Source organism: Xenopus laevis, chromosome 2L, assembly GCF_017654675.1.
Source record: "Xenopus laevis strain J_2021 chromosome 2L, Xenopus_laevis_v10.1, whole genome shotgun sequence".
Classification (NCBI taxonomy): domain Eukaryota; kingdom Metazoa; phylum Chordata; class Amphibia; order Anura; family Pipidae; genus Xenopus; species Xenopus laevis.
The window spans coordinates 94,667,413-94,685,007 of NC_054373.1; the positions used below are offsets into that span (position 1 = coordinate 94,667,413).

The window sequence follows — 17,595 nt, forward strand, 5'->3', positions numbered from 1 at the left end:
TCTGCATGAATTTGTGTTTTTCCTCTTATTTCATTCCTTCAGAGCTCAGCATCTTAAATCCATGGATACTGTTTCTATGGAAACCCTATGTGGAGCTTGTTTTACATCCCTAGACATTTTCCTACTAACTGGCCTCCTCTGTTACCACTAGCCAAATCTGTCCCCTGTGACACACAGTGGCATCCTGAGCCACACGGACATTTCAACTTGTTAACATACATCCCCACCAATGGCACCAACCAGTCTATATGGGAGGGTGGGACTATGCAAATAAGGTGTGACAGGCAAACATCGTGATCTGGGTTCTGCTTACTGCCCCCCAAAAAAACATCTCACTGTGAGCAAGTGACACAGCTAGAGAAAACAGGAGCAAGACAGAAGGACCACTACAGGGAATACAGAATATATACAGAGTATATCTTTCACTGTTAAGGTACAGTATCAATGCTTTGTATTAAGAAGGTGGCCTTAAGCACATTATTTAAGAAAACAGAGTTTTCAGTGATATGCTTTGTATAGCAGGTTGGGGGTCTAGTAGATGATTTCCATGACTGGTACAATTTTAGGACATCAAGACCAATTATCCTTCATGCAAGGCTGTATCTAGCTGGGGTTTTTTTTTACATGTTATTGCCTCTCTGTTTTGTGTCCAGCTCATTTTGCTAATGGCAAAGGAAGGTATATTACAGTTCTGTAAATGTGTTTTTTGTGTCTACTTCAAAAGACCTTTCACCAAGAACAGGTGATTTTTAGAAAGCAATGTCATTTAGTGTGTGCCTTAAGCTTTCTGTGTAATTGCGCAGGTTTAATAATTCACATCTGTGTAGTATATTTGTGTGCCCAAATGGTAAAATTGCAACAGGGATGTAGTCTGACTTTTAACATTTTTCTTGCCAGTGATTTCTTGCGTAATGATTTTCTGATCCCAGACACTGCTGCAAAAAATGAATAGGCAGTCTTTTAATGTATAGGTGACAGAGCACACACTAGTTGCGACATTACGTAGGCGGTAATAGTTCTTCAGCATATTATATAGTGAGTCAGAAATATACAGGGTAAGAAAATATGTATAATAGTGTTTTATAACCTATAGATACTTCACTGACCAATTTCCATTTTAGTCTGGTACACTGATCATCAAACTGTGCACATTTCAGATTTCTACTTTACATGCCTGTGCTACATCAAACACGATCCTATGTTTACCATAAACATGCAATGTGTTTCTCGGGGGGGAATATTACAATGAAGGGGATGATGAGAGAAAAGTAGGGGAAATATACAGGCTCTCAGAGTGCACTCTGGGAGCCCTATGTGTACCAGGCAGCAGTTGCCATAGTAACCACCTCAGCACCAGCTCACACTTACACAAGATGGAAAATGGTGCTGTTCTTTCAGCATTGAGAGGAAAAGGCAAAGAGAGAAACTGTTATGAAAAAGCAGCCATGAACACTGAACCTTTACTGGCCGTCTGACACACAGACACACATATACTGAAAGACTCAGTAATATAAAGCTGCAAAGATGTATTAATGTGCACAATGCTAACAAGATCTGGTGGTCTATAAACACAGGCATACAATAACATAAAGATATACGTACAGGAATTATGCTAATGCTAACACTGTTGTCAGGAACAACAGTGGCATATTGATTTTTTTTTCTGTTAACATACGTTAAAATATTGAAATGTATACATACACAAGTAAATTATTATATTCACATACTGGCATCATGCTTACCATTTCTCACATTTTTAAGCAGAGTGACAGGTGATGCTAGCATTAGTCTTAATATCTGTAAAGGCATGAAGGGCAAAAGATTATTTTAAAGGAAGAAGATATTCTGCTAAAATAATTTACATTCAGTCTTTATTCAACCACATCATCACATGCCAGTGCACAATATTTAGCATGGATTTTATAATTGTAAGAGGGTATATTAACCAATGCTATTATGGAGACCTTTGATTAAAATCTATTCCTTTACAATCATCATTTGTTTTGATTTCAGCATAAAGCACTAAACATACTCTGTAAAAACTTTGGACAAAACGTGGTACAGGAATAAGAGAGAATTACAAAGCATCTGAATTAAACAGGCAGGAAGGGTAGATATTAAGCCGTTGGAAAAGCTCTAAAATGTCATAATGTCATTATTCATAATGACTAAAATTATTTACACACAAACCATATTGATCAATATACCTGCAATGCATAAAAAAAGTAAAAACTACTGACTGGTAGTTTCAGTAAATGTTCTTTTTCTTTGCATCCTACAGGCAGCACACATATGTGTTTCTAATTCTGTGCTGCCTTTCGGACTAAAGAAAAAGAAAATTTCAGGTAAGACAAATTTTCAGTATTCATACAAAAAGCCATGAGGCATCATGAAATGCTGAGGATTATTAGAAGAAAGCCACAAAGAGACACAATAAATTAAGTTGCAGATTTAAAATATTTGGTCGCGCACAGCATCACCCACCTGCATGAAGTCCCTCCCCCAGTCTGCTTGCATGTAGTGCCCAAATATTTGAAGATGATGACTGGCTGGGAAAAGGGCATATCAGGTCTATAGAGGAAGCAGCCCCTACAGTCAGGGCCCCCCACACTGACTGGGTCTGCTTCCTTTATAGTTATTAATCCCATAGACAGTATTACTTTTAGGGTGATATAATGCTGACTAATCCAAGTGCGGAAAGTAAACAGTTATCTGTAAAAGGGTTCTAGGGGACAGTAGGCTAATGCTCAGTTAGAGATTAATAAATTACTATAGTTTATCTTATGAAAGCAATCAGTGGCGGAACTACTGGGAGAGCAGGGGGTGCGAGCGGGCCAGGGCCCGCACACCCTCAGGGCCCCCCGGCAGCTCACGCGCCACTGTACGGAGGGGGGCGGGGCCCGGCTGCGCGTCACGCACCAGGACCCGCCCCCCTCTAGTGACGCTACTGAAAGCAATAGGTTATTAGATTAGCAAGGTCAGAAGAAGACATGGTCCATTTAAAAGTATATCCAGTTACGTGTCACTGACTGCGCTACTCTCAGGCAGAAAGAAGTGCTAGGGTTAATTTATCTACTTCATATATTTGAAGAATTCCCCATCCCAGCACTTTCAGATATGGCAGCAGTTCCACAAGAAAGACCCTAATTTCAGAGCGCAAGGCTAGGCTTTTTTCAGTACGGACAGGGCGTGTTCAGAAGCAGATAGATTGAGAGTGGAAATGGTCAAGCCCTAAATTAAGGACTGCATACACACTTTTAACCACTTGTAATTACCGTAAAAACATAAGTGGCATTAACTGCAGCAGAAAATAAGTGAAAGAGAGCCCACTAGTGCTGGGGCCCACAAGGATTTTTCCCGGTGTCCTGACGGGCCAGTCCGACCCTGTACACTTCCTAGATGTCACTGTACTCCTCACATCCCCCTCCCTCCTCACCATCTAATTGTTAGCCTGTGCGTTGGTATGTGTATCAGGTGCCCCATTCTGACACAAAGCTTCCTTAATAACACTGTTCAGAAAATGGTGCCTGCCTGCTTGCTGTCATTGTGTAATTCCAAGACTGAAGGAAACAAGATAAAATAAAACAAAATAATATAATTTAATAAAGTTTATTTTGCTTGACAAACCAAATAGAAAAGAATTTCCTGTCCCTCAGGAGTGCCTGTCCAACAGATATCTGTCCACAAATTGCCCAGATATCAGGCAGGTTTGAAATACCAGAGGGCAAGGGTTGCATAGACATGATAATACGGTCTTTACATAAGCCAGCGTGTAGGCGGTGAAATCTGGCAAGGATTTGTTTGTTTGGCAACCTTGCCAAACCCTGTTAGAAGCATGTTTCTTTACTTTACATAGAGCCTATTCTAGTTTATTTCTTTACAGGGTTACACTACCTTCCAGTGCAACCTGATGCTTAAGCAGTGCTGACTCTCAGATTGATGGCATGACCATTACATCTGTTAAATCAGCTCGCTGCTGGGGGTCATCTTCAACCAGTCTCTCTCTCCTTCTCCAAGATATGCCCCTTTCTTTCACAAACAACAACCAAAACACTAATCCATGCCCTTATCCTATCCTGTTTAGATTATCTCCTACTAACTGGTCTTTCTGACTCCCATCTCTCTCCCCTCCAATCAATCTTAAACTCCACTACCATGATCCTCCTGCTCTCTCCCAAGAGGGAACATGTCCAACCCCAATTAAAATCCTTAGCATAGCTGCCTGTTAAGCAAAGGATAGCATATAAAATACTTCTGCACATTCTTCTGCTCTTCCGCTCCTCACTACATTTCTTCACTGTACGTTCCTGGTCGTCTTCTCAGCTCCTCTCAGAGTCACCTTATTTTCACACCACATCCATTGCCACCTCTAGTCTTAAACCTTTCTATTTTGCTGCTCCTTATCTCTTACCTATTGTACAATGCCTTTACCTTGTGCACTTTTACCCCTCCAATTTGTGCCTGTGTGTTACCTACCCATCTACTTAGATTGTAAGCTCTATGGGGCAGAGACCTCCTTCCTACTGTGGCTCTTACCACATAGCATTAATCCTTTGTGCTTATATGAGTTCTGTGTACTGTGTATATTTATTGTATTTATTGATTGACTTGTCGTCCTTGTATGTACTTTTATATTTATTTATATTGTACTTTTATGCATTGTACGGCACTAAAGCTCCTTTAAAAATGTTTTACAAATATAGTTATACATACATATATGCATACTGTGCATTATATAGCACAAAGGTTCAGTAATGAATGAAGGGCTCACTTACCTTGCCAGCAAAACAAGCAACTTCGGAAATAGTTATTTTTTGAGGAAATGCTGCACTCTGAGGTTAATGCTATTTCTGAATCTAGAATATAGTGAAATTACTGGTTTCCTTCTGTTACTGTTAGCCAGGATGGTTGTGTATTTCTCATACCATTAGTGAATGTTGGATTTAGCATTCATGCCAAAAGGGGACATCTGTGTGGGTTTTTATGGTTGGACAGAAAAGGAATATTTCTGGGAACCCCACATCAGAGGGGCCACTGGGGGCAAAAAAGGTAGATGTTGATGGATATTTTCAATATATTCCTAAGGGATAAGCCTTCCAACCTCATATGGATGAAAGCTGTTGGGAGATGCCATGAGTTGTATTTCCAAAACAGGTCTTTGACATTCTTGATTTATATTATATTTTTTCTCACCTTAGATGGGTCCCAGTTTTCCTCCATTACCAGTAACTTCCTGTTTTAACCTACAGCCCTGAATCCAAAGCTGAGAAAATAAGCAAAGCCCTTGCTGCATCACGGTTGGGTTTTTCTAGTTTATCTACCTTAACAATGCTCTGCTCACTTGCAGGTCTGGACTAAGATTCAGAATAGGCCCTGGCATTTCAGTTATACAGACACCCAAACAGCTCCCCACAGGCCCAATAAATATTGACTGTCTATGGCATATTACAGCAGCTCTGCTCTGGCTGGCAGTTTCTATAATCTACAGATTGCTAGTCCAAGTCTCCTCACTTGTCATTGCGTCAAAAAGAAAAATGATGCACCAACCACCTGAGTTTACTCCAATTATATCTGTGGAGCAATAAGTGGCAGTGTGTTTAGAATCACACGAATACTAAGGGGCCCATTTACTTAGTTCGAGTGAAGGAATAGAATTTCGAATGTCTTTTTTGGCTACTTCGACCATCGAATTGGCTATTTTGACCTTCGACTACGACTTCGAAAGCGAACGATTCGAACTAAAAATCGTTCGACTATTCGACCATTCGATAATCAAAGTACTGTCTGTTTAAAAAAAACTTTGCCCCCCTATTTCGTCAGCTAAAACCTACCAAGCACCAATGTTAGCCTATGGGAAGGTCCCCATAGGCTTCCTAGCAATTTTTTGGTCGAAGGAAAATTGTTCGATCGATGGATTAAAATCCTTCGAATCGAACGATTCGAAGGATTTAATCTTTTGATTGAACTATTTGCGGTAAATCATTCGACTTTGATATTCGAAATCGAAGGATTTACATTCGGCAGTCGAATGAGGGTTAATTAACCCTCGATATTCGACCATATGTAAATCTGACCCTAAATTTCCTGTTCACTTGAATTTGTGCTTCCTCCTAAGAAGCTAAATTAACAGGTTTATTCACACTTTGCTTTTTATTGTGTTACCACTCCTGCGGTATGATATAATTATTGGCCCCCAGGGCCAGTGATCAGCTCTGTGATTTGGCTCAGCTTAAAGGTAGCTAAATCAGGCCGAGATCTGCTTATTTGGTGATATATCCAAACAAGCAGATGTTCATTTGCATGGTCAGCTATAGTGCTAAAGCTACAAGCAGCAGCTACTTATCTCCCTGTACTGTATGTAATCCTTACAGCCTTATAGGCTGTCTTCCATAGACTCTATTTTATCAAAATAATCCAAATTTTTAAAAATGATTTCATTTTTTTATGTAATAATAAAACAGTACCTGTACTTCATCCAAACTACGATCTAATTAATCCTTATTGGAAGCAAAACCAGCATAATGAGTTAATTTAATGTTTACATGATTTTCTAGTAGGCTTAAGATATGAAGAACCAAATTACAGAAAGACTTGTTATCCGGAAAACAGCAGGTCCCGAGCACTCTGGATAACAGGTCATATACCTGTACTATACCTGAACTATATAAACAGACAATGATGCATGCCACTTATATGAGAAGTAGAATGTTCCATAAATGATAATCTTGGACTTTGACTTCACAAAGGCATATGTTGCTTCTTACCCTATAGATTAGTACCCTGCAAAATTATATTAAAAGGACAAAGAAAGCCGTGTTGTATTTGTCAATAACTCCTATTCTGTAAATGTTACTTTGTAGCATGTTGGCATACTACTGCAGTGCCATGTTAACACATCAGGTATTCTAAGACCTGGACCACACGCACATGCATTAACAATTTTAATGAGTAAACCATCCTGCTGCCCATTAGAGAATGTAGCGTGCATGCAGGAAAGTGAGTCTTAGAACCTGACCTGTTAGTATAATGCAGGCAGATGTTAGATTCTCTTTTGCTCTACCTAATACATTTTACTTTTTTCCTCTACCTAATGGCTTTACCTTTTTTTTCTATACCTAATGCATGTACCTCTTTGTTTCTATACCTAATATATTTAACTCTTTTTTCTATAACTAATGCATTTAGCTCTTTTTTCTATACCTAATGCATTTGCCTCTACAGCATGATATATATAATATATATATATATATATATTATATATATTTTTGTCAGTTGCTTGTTTTGCATTCTAGTTTTTTAATTGTAAATACATTCTTAAAACGAAAATCATTCTCAGACTGAAAAATATTATTAATATTTTCACAATTGGTACCAGATACTCCATTCAAATTCTAGATTCCTGAATAAGGTAATAGAAGATAATAACAGAAGTATAATACATCTTACTGAAACAATAAATGGCTCAGGAGTACAAGGTTTAGAACCTTTTGTTCTTTAGGATAAAAGGTACTGAACATCAAGTACAAGGGACTATGGCCTTTCTCTTTAATTCATGCTTTTGCATTAGGTGAAAATGGATGTGACTTGTTGCTATCTTTAGTGATAGCATGGCGCTTTTTAATGATGTATATACAAATCATTGGCTCTCGGAAATGGATAATTAAAATAAAAGAGAGATTATTTAACACCCACCTTGTGAAGTCAGTAAGAATAAAATTACCAAGCCGAGCACAGAGCAACCCATCTTTTAATCCAAGTAACTTTGTTGTAAGGGCAAATTCAAATAAGGGAAACTCATTTCCTCCCTTAGATCAAAGGATGGAAGTAACTGTCCACAGAGCTGGCCCTAGAGTATATGGCAACCTATGCAAATCAATGAAGTGGTTGCTCCTCAACAATTTTAAAAAAAAATCTTATTTGCTTTATTATATGAGTAAATAAAGTAATAGGATGGTCAGTCTATTGCCCTGGGTCCATGTAGGACAGGGGTCCCCAACCTTTTTTACCCGTGAGCCACATGCAAATGTAAAAACAGTTGGGGAGCAACACAAGCATGTAAAAGTCGCATGGGGTGCCAGATAAGGGCTATGATTGGCTTTTTGGTAGCCCCTATGTGGACTGGCAGCCTACAGGAGACTCTACTTGGCACTATACTTAGTTTTTATGCAATTAAAACTTGCCTCCAAACCAGAAATTCAAAAATAAACACCTGCTTTGAGGACACTGAGAGCAGCATCCAAGGGGTTGGAGAGCAGCATCCAAGGGGTTGGAGAGCAATATGTTGCTCGCGAGCTACTGGTTGGGGATCACTGATGTAGGAACTCTGTGCAGATTCATAGATCAAAACACCCAAAAAGCAGCTTTGGTTGTCTACAAGGTGTTTATCTATAAAATATCCATAACCCAGGTTTTATGTTTCTAAGGGGAGCATTCCATACTATATAATTTTGTCCTTGTATGGTTTCAATAGACCTCTAGTTTTAGTAATAGCTGTTTTACTATAGGTGTCATATACACAGATTCATTCTCAAAATTTGGTATCTCTTACAGCAGAAATGGGGAAACCAAACAGCAAGCTGGCACCTGAGATGCTGCAGGACCTGGTTCAGAGCACAGAGTTCAGTGAGCAGGAGCTAAAGCACTGGTACAAAGGTTTCTTAAAGGACTGTCCATCAGGCATCCTTAATCTACAAGAGTTTCAGCAACTCTACATTAAGGTATCTTTATCTCAACTCATGTTCATTCCAGTCATGGGAAAGGGAAGCCATTTCATTGCCAACTCTTTAATACTTTTTAAAAATGGTAATCCAGTTGTATGTGTTACATGACTGATGTACTGCAGAAAGTATAGAATCAGACATAATACATAATTCAATCTGCGCAACAAGTGAAAATAAAAATAGACCATCATATTAACTAACCACCAGATGTCGCTGTGTGATATGCAAATAAGTGGAATATATAAATAATGTAACTAAGCAAGCTTTGTATAAAACCAAATAAAGGTTTCTTGTATATTTATACAAAAAAAGATGATTGTAGGGTACTGCCAAAACTACAAATAAGATTATTGTTAAATTAAAATGAATATATAAATCAATTGCTTATGAAGCCCTAGTCTTTAAAAAGGGAAGTTACCATGGACTGAAATGGAACTGGGGGTGGAATAGAGACTGTGGCATGTGTGTGTTTGACTGTGTATGTATGTTTGTAAGTACATGTATGGGACCTGTTATCCAGAATGCTTGGGACCTGGGGGTTTCCGGATAAGGGGTATTTCTATGTTTTGGATCACCATTCATTCAGGCAAATAAATTTTTTTTAAACCAAATAGCATTGTTTTGCCTCAAATAAGGGTTAATTATATCTTAGTTTGGGTCAAGTTCAAAGTACTGTTTTAGTATTACAGATGAAAAGGAAATATTTTTTAAAAATGTGTATTATTTGATTAAAATGAAGTCTGGGAGATGGCCTTCCAATAATTCAGAGCATTCTGGATAACAGATCCTATACCTGTATAGTGTATAAATGTAAATATTTAAGAGTGTGCCTGTGTGTGTCACTGTTAAATTGTGAGTATGGATGAGTGTAATTGAAACACAATCATGCAGACCGTTAGCTAAAGTGCAACTTTTATATCCAGTGCCCAGTGACTTTTCATGCAACTGACTAGACACATGCTTTGTGTATAGACCTTCTATTAACCAGCAAACATAGGTTTTATTTATGTTTTACCCAAGCAAATCATTCCTTGTCAAATCAGATATGGTACTGGCAACTATTTCTTATTGATACGACAAGAATGAAATACAGTAGTTTGTCTCTATTTTGTGTCTCTATTTTGATCAGCATTGAGCATTTGTTTGTTTTTTTTAGAAAATAATACAATTCTATTTCTTCTGTTAACTATTCCTTTCAGTTCTTCCCGTATGGTGATGCCTCTAAGTTTGCTCAACATGCCTTTCGTACATTTGACAAGAATGGAGATGGGACAATAGATTTCAGGGAATTCATTTGTGCTTTGAGTGTCACCTCACGGGGGAGCTTTGAGCAGAAACTCAACTGGGCATTTGAGATGTATGATCTGGATGGAGATGGCAAGATCACGCGACTGGAGATGCTGGAAATAATAGAGGTATGATGAAAATAACATGTTGGGCAGAGGGAGTTCAAGTGGCTTCAAAGAGTTAAAGCTGTAACACAGCAGACTGCCAGAACAAATCTGGGTACGCCAGTTGCTAAATTGACCAAATCTACTCATATATATTGAAGTTGTTCATTAATTAGGGTCTTAACGGGCCCTTTACACTTCTGGGCACCCCAGCAACCACAGGTTCTGTTTCCTCTGTAGACCGCTCTGGGGTACTTATAGCCAACATTAGGCTTGCTGTATTCAGTGGCTATCTGCAAGTTACAGCATGTAATACATGCCAAAGCTGAAAGAAAGCTTTTAGTAATAGCCACAGATGTCGTGGTCCAAACTTTCAGGAGAAAAACCCTCCCTGAAATGGCCATTAGCCTTTTATTAACAGCCACAGATGTGACACGACACAGTGATCCAATGTTTCATAGGGGAAACCCTCCCTTCCTGATGTTGGATGACTTTGTCACATCTGTGGCTGTTAATAAACAGATAAGGGCCATTTCATAACTGTGGTTGAGTGCAGGTTCCTTTCTTTCATATACTGGTCATAATTGCATATTAAAATACTGCCATCTTAAACTATATGTTCAAAATGAAAACTTAACCAAGTTAAACAAGCAGCCTATTTAAGAAACTTACAAAACTGGCATATACTGTATATACTTCATGACTCTGGTTGAGTGTAAATTTCTGTTTTACATATATATCTAACTTTATGTTATTTCACCAGCCTAACTGTTAAAATACCAGCCAAGGCCAGGTCCAGTGTTACAAATTTACCAGCAATATTCTTGCCATCAAATTAATAATGACTAGTCCTCTGCTTCAGCCCGCCCCTGGCATGCCTCCAGTTCCCTCCACGGCTACTCCACTGCCACTTGCCCTACTCACTAAGTGTATCCAATTTGGTGATGATGTAAGGACCCCACCCCACCAAACATCATGGCCTTGCCCCCTCATGTAGTCGCCCCCCACCAAGGATTGTATTATATTTTTCAAAAAGCACTATGCCAGGTTTCTAGGGAACATTGTACCACCAATATATTTGTAATAGCAGGTGTACATGAGTAATACAGACATTTGTAGTACCAATATGGGATTATCCAATGGCACATACGACTAAATCATTTTTTAATATAATTAAATTGCTTAATTATTTGAAAATGCAGTCAAATGCAATATTTTATATGCTGTTTTATGTGATATACTGTATATATATAGAGAGAGAGAGAGAAAGAGAGGAAGGAAATGAAATGTAGTTAGTTGCAGCTGGAAATATGGTACAGGTATGGGACCTGTTATCCCGAATGCTCAGGACCTTGGGTTTTCTGGATAAGGGGTCTTTCTATCATTTGTATCTGCAGGGCTGCAATAAGCAATTTTTTTTCTTGTTACAGAAAAAAAGGAAATCATTTTTAAAAATTTGGATTGTTTGAATAAAATAGAGTCTATGGGGCTAAAATTCGCTAGCGTAGGAGATAGACTCTAGAGCTACTTCGCTCCCTAAGGCCTGGTAAATTTGCACTCTGGCGAATGGACGTAACTACGCAAATTCACTAAGATGCAGATTTTACTGAACTTTACCTTTTGCGCCAGACTTGCCTTCATCACCTCAGACCAGGCGGAATGCAATAGAGTGGATAGGACTTCCTCAAAATTTAGTTGAAAAATTTTCTAAGTCCCAAAAAACGCTGGCGTCTTCATTTTTTCAGGGTGATAGGCTGCAAAAGAGCGTAAATTTCCCCCCCTACATTTCCCAACACATGGCACATGGTATGCAAATTAGGCAATGCTAGGGCAACTTCGATTTGCTTGGTGCAGTAACGCTAGCGCAAGTTCGCCAGCATTCGGCGCCCTGGACGCAAGTTTGGATTTAAGTTAATTAGCGTTGTCCTGGCGTCTGGCGAAGTGTTCGATTTGAGCAAAGAACTTTCTGGATAACTGGTTTCCAGATAACATTCATGGTTAATGGTTAAGGTTAAATATAGATCTATGATTTCTATCGAACAGAAATAAAATTGTTACTGGGATATAATTGTTAATCAATATTAATAGCTACATTGTAATTTTTGGGTATGGCTCTTTGGGATGCATATATTTTTCAGTGAAAATATGTTTGCTCAACTAGATGTCCTGCAGACAGTGTGTTATTAACACAAGGCAAACCAAATATTGTGCTTGTCTAGATTCCCAGTAATTTTGTAGCATGTGACATCAAAATCACTGAAGTCTTCTAAGATGGCTTTGTGATTGCTTTCTTAACCCCAGTATAACAAATAATGAAAAGTCCCATGCTGCTGAAAAATGTGTAGTTCTAGACCTTGAGCTAAAAAAAATATATATATATATATATATATATATATATATATTTTCAACAATTTATAAGTGTGTTTTTATTTGAAAATCAGCTGTTAAAGGGACAGTTTACTTTCAATGTATAAAACATGTGTCTGTGTTGCAGTTGGTTTTATTTACTTAAAGGAAAACTATACCCCCAAAATGAACACTTAAGCAACAGATAGTTTACATCATATTAAGTGGCATATTAAAGAATCTTACCAAACTGGTCTATATATTTAAGTAAATCTTGCCCTTTTACATCTATTGCCTTGAACCCCCATTTTGTGATGGTCTGTGTGCTGCCTCAGAGATCACCTGACCAGAAATACTACAACTCTAACTGTAACAGGAAGAAGTGTTGAAGCAAAAAGACACAACTCTGTCTGTTAATTGGCTCATGTGACCTAACAAGTATAGTTTGTTTGGTATGTTTGTGTGCACAGTGAATCATTCAATCCCAGGGGGCGGCCCTTATTTTTTAAAATGGCAATTTTCTATTTATGATTACCCAATGGCACATACTACTAGAAAAGTATATTATAATGAAAATGGTTTATTTACATGAAGCAGGGTTTTACATATGAGCTGTTATATGCAATATCTTTTTATAGAGACCTTCATTGTTTGGGGGGTATAGTTTTCCTTTAAGTTAAATGTTTGTTAAAGGGAATTTTGCATTAAGCTGCTTTAGAATATCTTTAAATACTACATTATTAGCACTTTATTAATGAAGCTCTAGGTTCTATGAATACACCACTTACACCAGCTTGGACTGTATAAAAACATTTTATATTTTATATGCCATGTGTCCTTTGGCCTGATAATATTAAAACGCTGGGGATGACATACAAACAATTATGCATGTAGCCCTTAGAAGTCTCAGGGCCATACAAATCCGTTGAAGGTCTGCATGTGTCTCACAGACCTCAAGTTGGACAGCCTTGCTCTGCACATATTTAAGATATACTAACACTCAAGGTGCAGTCCTTTCTCCAGAACTGTTGCTGACATTAAGTTTCTTTTCCCTTCTTTCCTCTCCCAGGCTATCTATAAAATGGTTGGTACTGTCATTATGATGCGAATGAATCAGGATGGTCTCACCCCACAACAAAGAGTCGATAAAATCTTTGCAAAGATGGACAAAGACAACGATGACCAGATCACCTTGGAAGAATTTAAGGAAGCAGCAAAAAGTGACCCCTCTATAGTCCTGCTCCTTCAATGTGACATGCAGAAATAGCACTCACAGAGCCCCAGCAACTCCTGTGAGCTCCCTGCATGCATGTCACCACCTTCCCAGTTCCACAGCGTACAGGTGCTTCCACCTGTCTCTCACGCTGGACTGCCCCGTCATGTAAGATGAACCTGACAATGCGACTATTTGCAAATCAGGATTCAGAATCCAAAATCTTGTTACATGAAATATATATGCATAGAAAAATAATGTAAAACCATTGCAGGGCAGTTTGGTTCATTCTTTTGTTGGTTTTCCTGTCTATTATATTTTTGGATTTGCAATAAGGTTGTTTGAAGATCATGCACCTATTTTTTTTTTTTTAAAAGGCACTATAACTTATAGTGGAATAACTATGCTGCCACACTTTCACTCTCTTTTACTCTATTAGAAAACATAGGGAGTTGTCCTTGCAATGAACAGTTTCACTTTGTTTGACTTGCCTCGCTGCATATGTCAGCTCCTGCTTCTCATTCTGTTAGGCTGGGCAACTTCTATTATAGCACTAAGCGAGGGCTATGGGAAGCCAAGGAAGGTTGTCGCAAGTCGGTCTGAGACAATGGTAGCTCAAACAACACTAAACTTATAAATGCCAGGGGAAAAGCTGAAGGAAAATAAATTTTCATTGTCTGCTTAATATTTACATAGACAAATACAAAGTTAGTATAAAATCAAAGTATAGTGGCTCTTTAAACAATTGAAAATCAGGGGTGTAACTATAGAGGAAGCAGGCCCTGTGGCTGCAGGGGGTCCAGGAGGTATAGGGGGTCCCATAACAACCTCTGGATATGTTGGGGGCCCTAAAATTAATTTGCTATAGGGCCCAGTAACATCTAGTTACACCACTGTGGAAAACATATACATTTAGAGGACATTTTCAAGTCACTCATGAACAGTGCCATAACAGGGCAATCAACTGTCAACTTTTTATAAAAAAAAGTTTCAACAACACATGAAGAATGGCTTTGCTTCAAATATTGCAATATATCTGTCGCTATGTTTGCCTGAAGACTAAAGAAGTCACTTCATTGTATACAATTAGTGCAATGTGTAATATATAAATTGGCAGCTTCAACAAGTCAGTGAGTGCCTATCATTTTAGACACTGGGATCTGCAGACAGGTAAAGGGAAAGATAATGTTATGCCTGTAATATATCAAACATTCAGCTTGTTATGTATATGGTGACTGTGTTATATTAATATGGTGTTTAGACTCTACACATTACATTGTTGCAGTGCTATGGATATACACATTGCGCATTTATGTATATGGAGTTATATGATTTACTCAAGGCTTTCTGTCTGATCTATGCAGTGCATTGTATGCTATTGATACAGTGCTGTATATGTTACAATAAGGCTGCCAGTGATATAGAACCTTGCATGTGATACGTAGTGTCCTAGCTATGCATGATGATTATGCATAGTGCAGTGATTTGCTGATGCATACTCATACAGTGTCTCACCAGTTCAGTATATATGTGACTTTTTGGGTATATTATCTGTACTTTCTTGTGCAATATATTCACAGTGCTTTGCATTTTACACAGTGTGGCATTTGGTTATAAAAATGCAAAGCACTGCCTGTATAGTTTTTCCAAATCGTATGTTTTCTAACCAGTACACTTACTTACTGTGTTTAGTGGTAGTGGGAAACTAGGGGAATTTTGCTGCCAATGGCACGTACAGCATGCGACACTGTTTGTGCATCAGCCACAAGGTTGCAGCCAATGTACTAGTGGTTCTATGGGAGGAACTAGTGATGTGCGGTCAGGAAAACCTCAACCTGCACTTGACCCTAACTCACAAAACCTTAACGTGCAAAATGTTGCCATTGTAGGACATATACCTGACCCGTACCCATGTAATTTCACTCTGTACGCTACTTCTGTGTGCACCTCTTGGGAGCAGTGATGGATATACTTCCCCAGTCTGGCCCTCATCCAACCCTAACTTGCAATGTTGGCTACATTTCAACATGAACCTGCCCAACTGATGATCAACCCGTGGGTCACAATGGGTTTCGGGTCAACCTGCACATCACTAGGGGGAACCCTCTGACAGTTTATAGAAATTTGAGGAAAATTACTATTTTTTTCCCTCAGACTCCTTGAAGCTCAGCTTGAAAGTCATGTAGAATGAGATTTAGGGTGAAAATTATTTTTTTGTCCGCCATACACAGACAGAAATAAGCTGCTGACTTGGCCACTCAAGAATGAGTTGGTGGCTTATTGGGCCATGTAGGGAAACTTTCTGAGGCTTCCTTGATTGATGACAGGTCAGAAAGTGGGCAGTCATTGTGCAGGTTTGAAAGTCACCTTGGAGAGGACCACATTTGTGCATTTATTGAGGTCCTTGCCATATGGGTCTCCGTCGGCCTATTTGCCTACCATCAGATTAGTCCAATTTGATCCACCGTGTAAGTGGACAAATCAGGCAAAGATCTGCTTGTATGGTGAGGTGACAAAGGTGTACATATGTCTATAACCTTGTTATGAACTACAGTTGAAAGGTGTATACATCAGTAGAACAAAGAATGACCAATTTTAAGCATTAATTTGTGCGTGGTCTGCTTAAGTCCCAGAAACGACTCATTTACAAAGCTAGTTTACACTACTAAATTTTGCTATCTGCTGTAGCAGGTTTTTTTACCCATAATGTAAAAATGTTGTGGTTTAACAGAATTCAGCATACAGCTTAGCATCTGGGTTGATATATACACAAGTTGTATTCACGTTTTGCTGTTATTACAGTGGGTGTTGCAACATTTCTGCATTATAATGCAGCAATGTTTGTCCAATACGGACACCAATTAGTGCCAATGTTAGTGTGAATGGCATAATATTATTGACACACCACAGCTAAGGCACCAGCATTATAGTATGTTTTATTAGCTGGTTGGTTACATATTTAGGTGTAATGTACAAAGGAAGCTAACATTGGGAACACTGGAATTGGTAATCAGCCATTGGGGAGTGGATGCAGCAATGCAGCTGTATCAATATTTATGTGTTACTTTGCTTGGGCAGATGAGACACCAAATGTTGGTTTCCTTTCAGTGCTAGCAGATACTTTTTGATTAACTGAACCAAACTAATCTTTAATTATTCATTGCTAAAATGAAGGAGGTAGTAATCATTCCCAGGGCAGTCTAACTAAACAGAAATGTCTGATTTGATGATGTATGTACTGAATAGCATCAGAAAGGCTATTAGCCATTCATATTGCATGATGATGCATTCGTGGTAAGTTTGAAGATAGCAGAACAGTCTGTGCGTCCAAAATTGTTCAATGTTCCTGCTAATATCTGGCTTGGGGGAATTCTTGTCAGATAACCTGGTATAAAACCCTGACTTTTAAGCTGCAGAATGAACATTACTGAAAAGTGTCAAGTATGCACAAGGGCCCCTAAGGTGAGGCGGCACTCAGCAATACCCTTGAGGGGCATAATACTAGATATTCTATTACTTTATGTGTGTGTGTCTGATCTGTACAAGTGGACTTTGTCTATTTTTCTATCTGAAAATAAAATGATTGACAAAATAGCTGTGTGTGTAAAATATATACTCATAACTGTACACTAGCCCTTACATTGCCCAGAACAAATATTTTACAAACGAATATAAAAAAAGACACACATTATAAATGTAATGATGTTTTTTGGTGTTTCTTGGGGTGGGTTTAAAGGGATGGTTCAATTTTAGTATGCTATAGAATGGCTAATTCTAAGCAACACTTCAATTGCCCTTCATTTTTTCAGGCAAAACTCTCTAAAAAAAAACTTGAACATCATGAAGGCTATTAATATCTTCAAATGGTTCAAGGGGCCTCTGCCATAGACTCCAACATGACCTGGACAGGTTTTAAATGGTGTAT

General features: G+C 38.5%; 1 protein-coding gene across 2 annotated transcripts; it reads left to right on the plus strand.

Moving 5' to 3' along the window:
* Positions 1-221: 221 nt before the first annotated feature.
* On the plus strand, positions 222-17,262 carry hpcal4.L (hippocalcin like 4 L homeolog). Of its 2 annotated transcripts, none has more exons than XM_041581114.1 (4): positions 222-433; positions 8,551-8,717; positions 9,920-10,135; positions 13,527-17,262. In XM_041581114.1, the coding sequence occupies exons 2-4, from the start codon at positions 8,556-8,558 to the stop codon at positions 13,722-13,724; spliced, it is 576 nt and encodes a 191-aa protein (XP_041437048.1). In that variant the 5' UTR covers positions 222-433; positions 8,551-8,555; the 3' UTR covers positions 13,725-17,262.
* Positions 17,263-17,595: the final 333 nt, after the last annotated feature.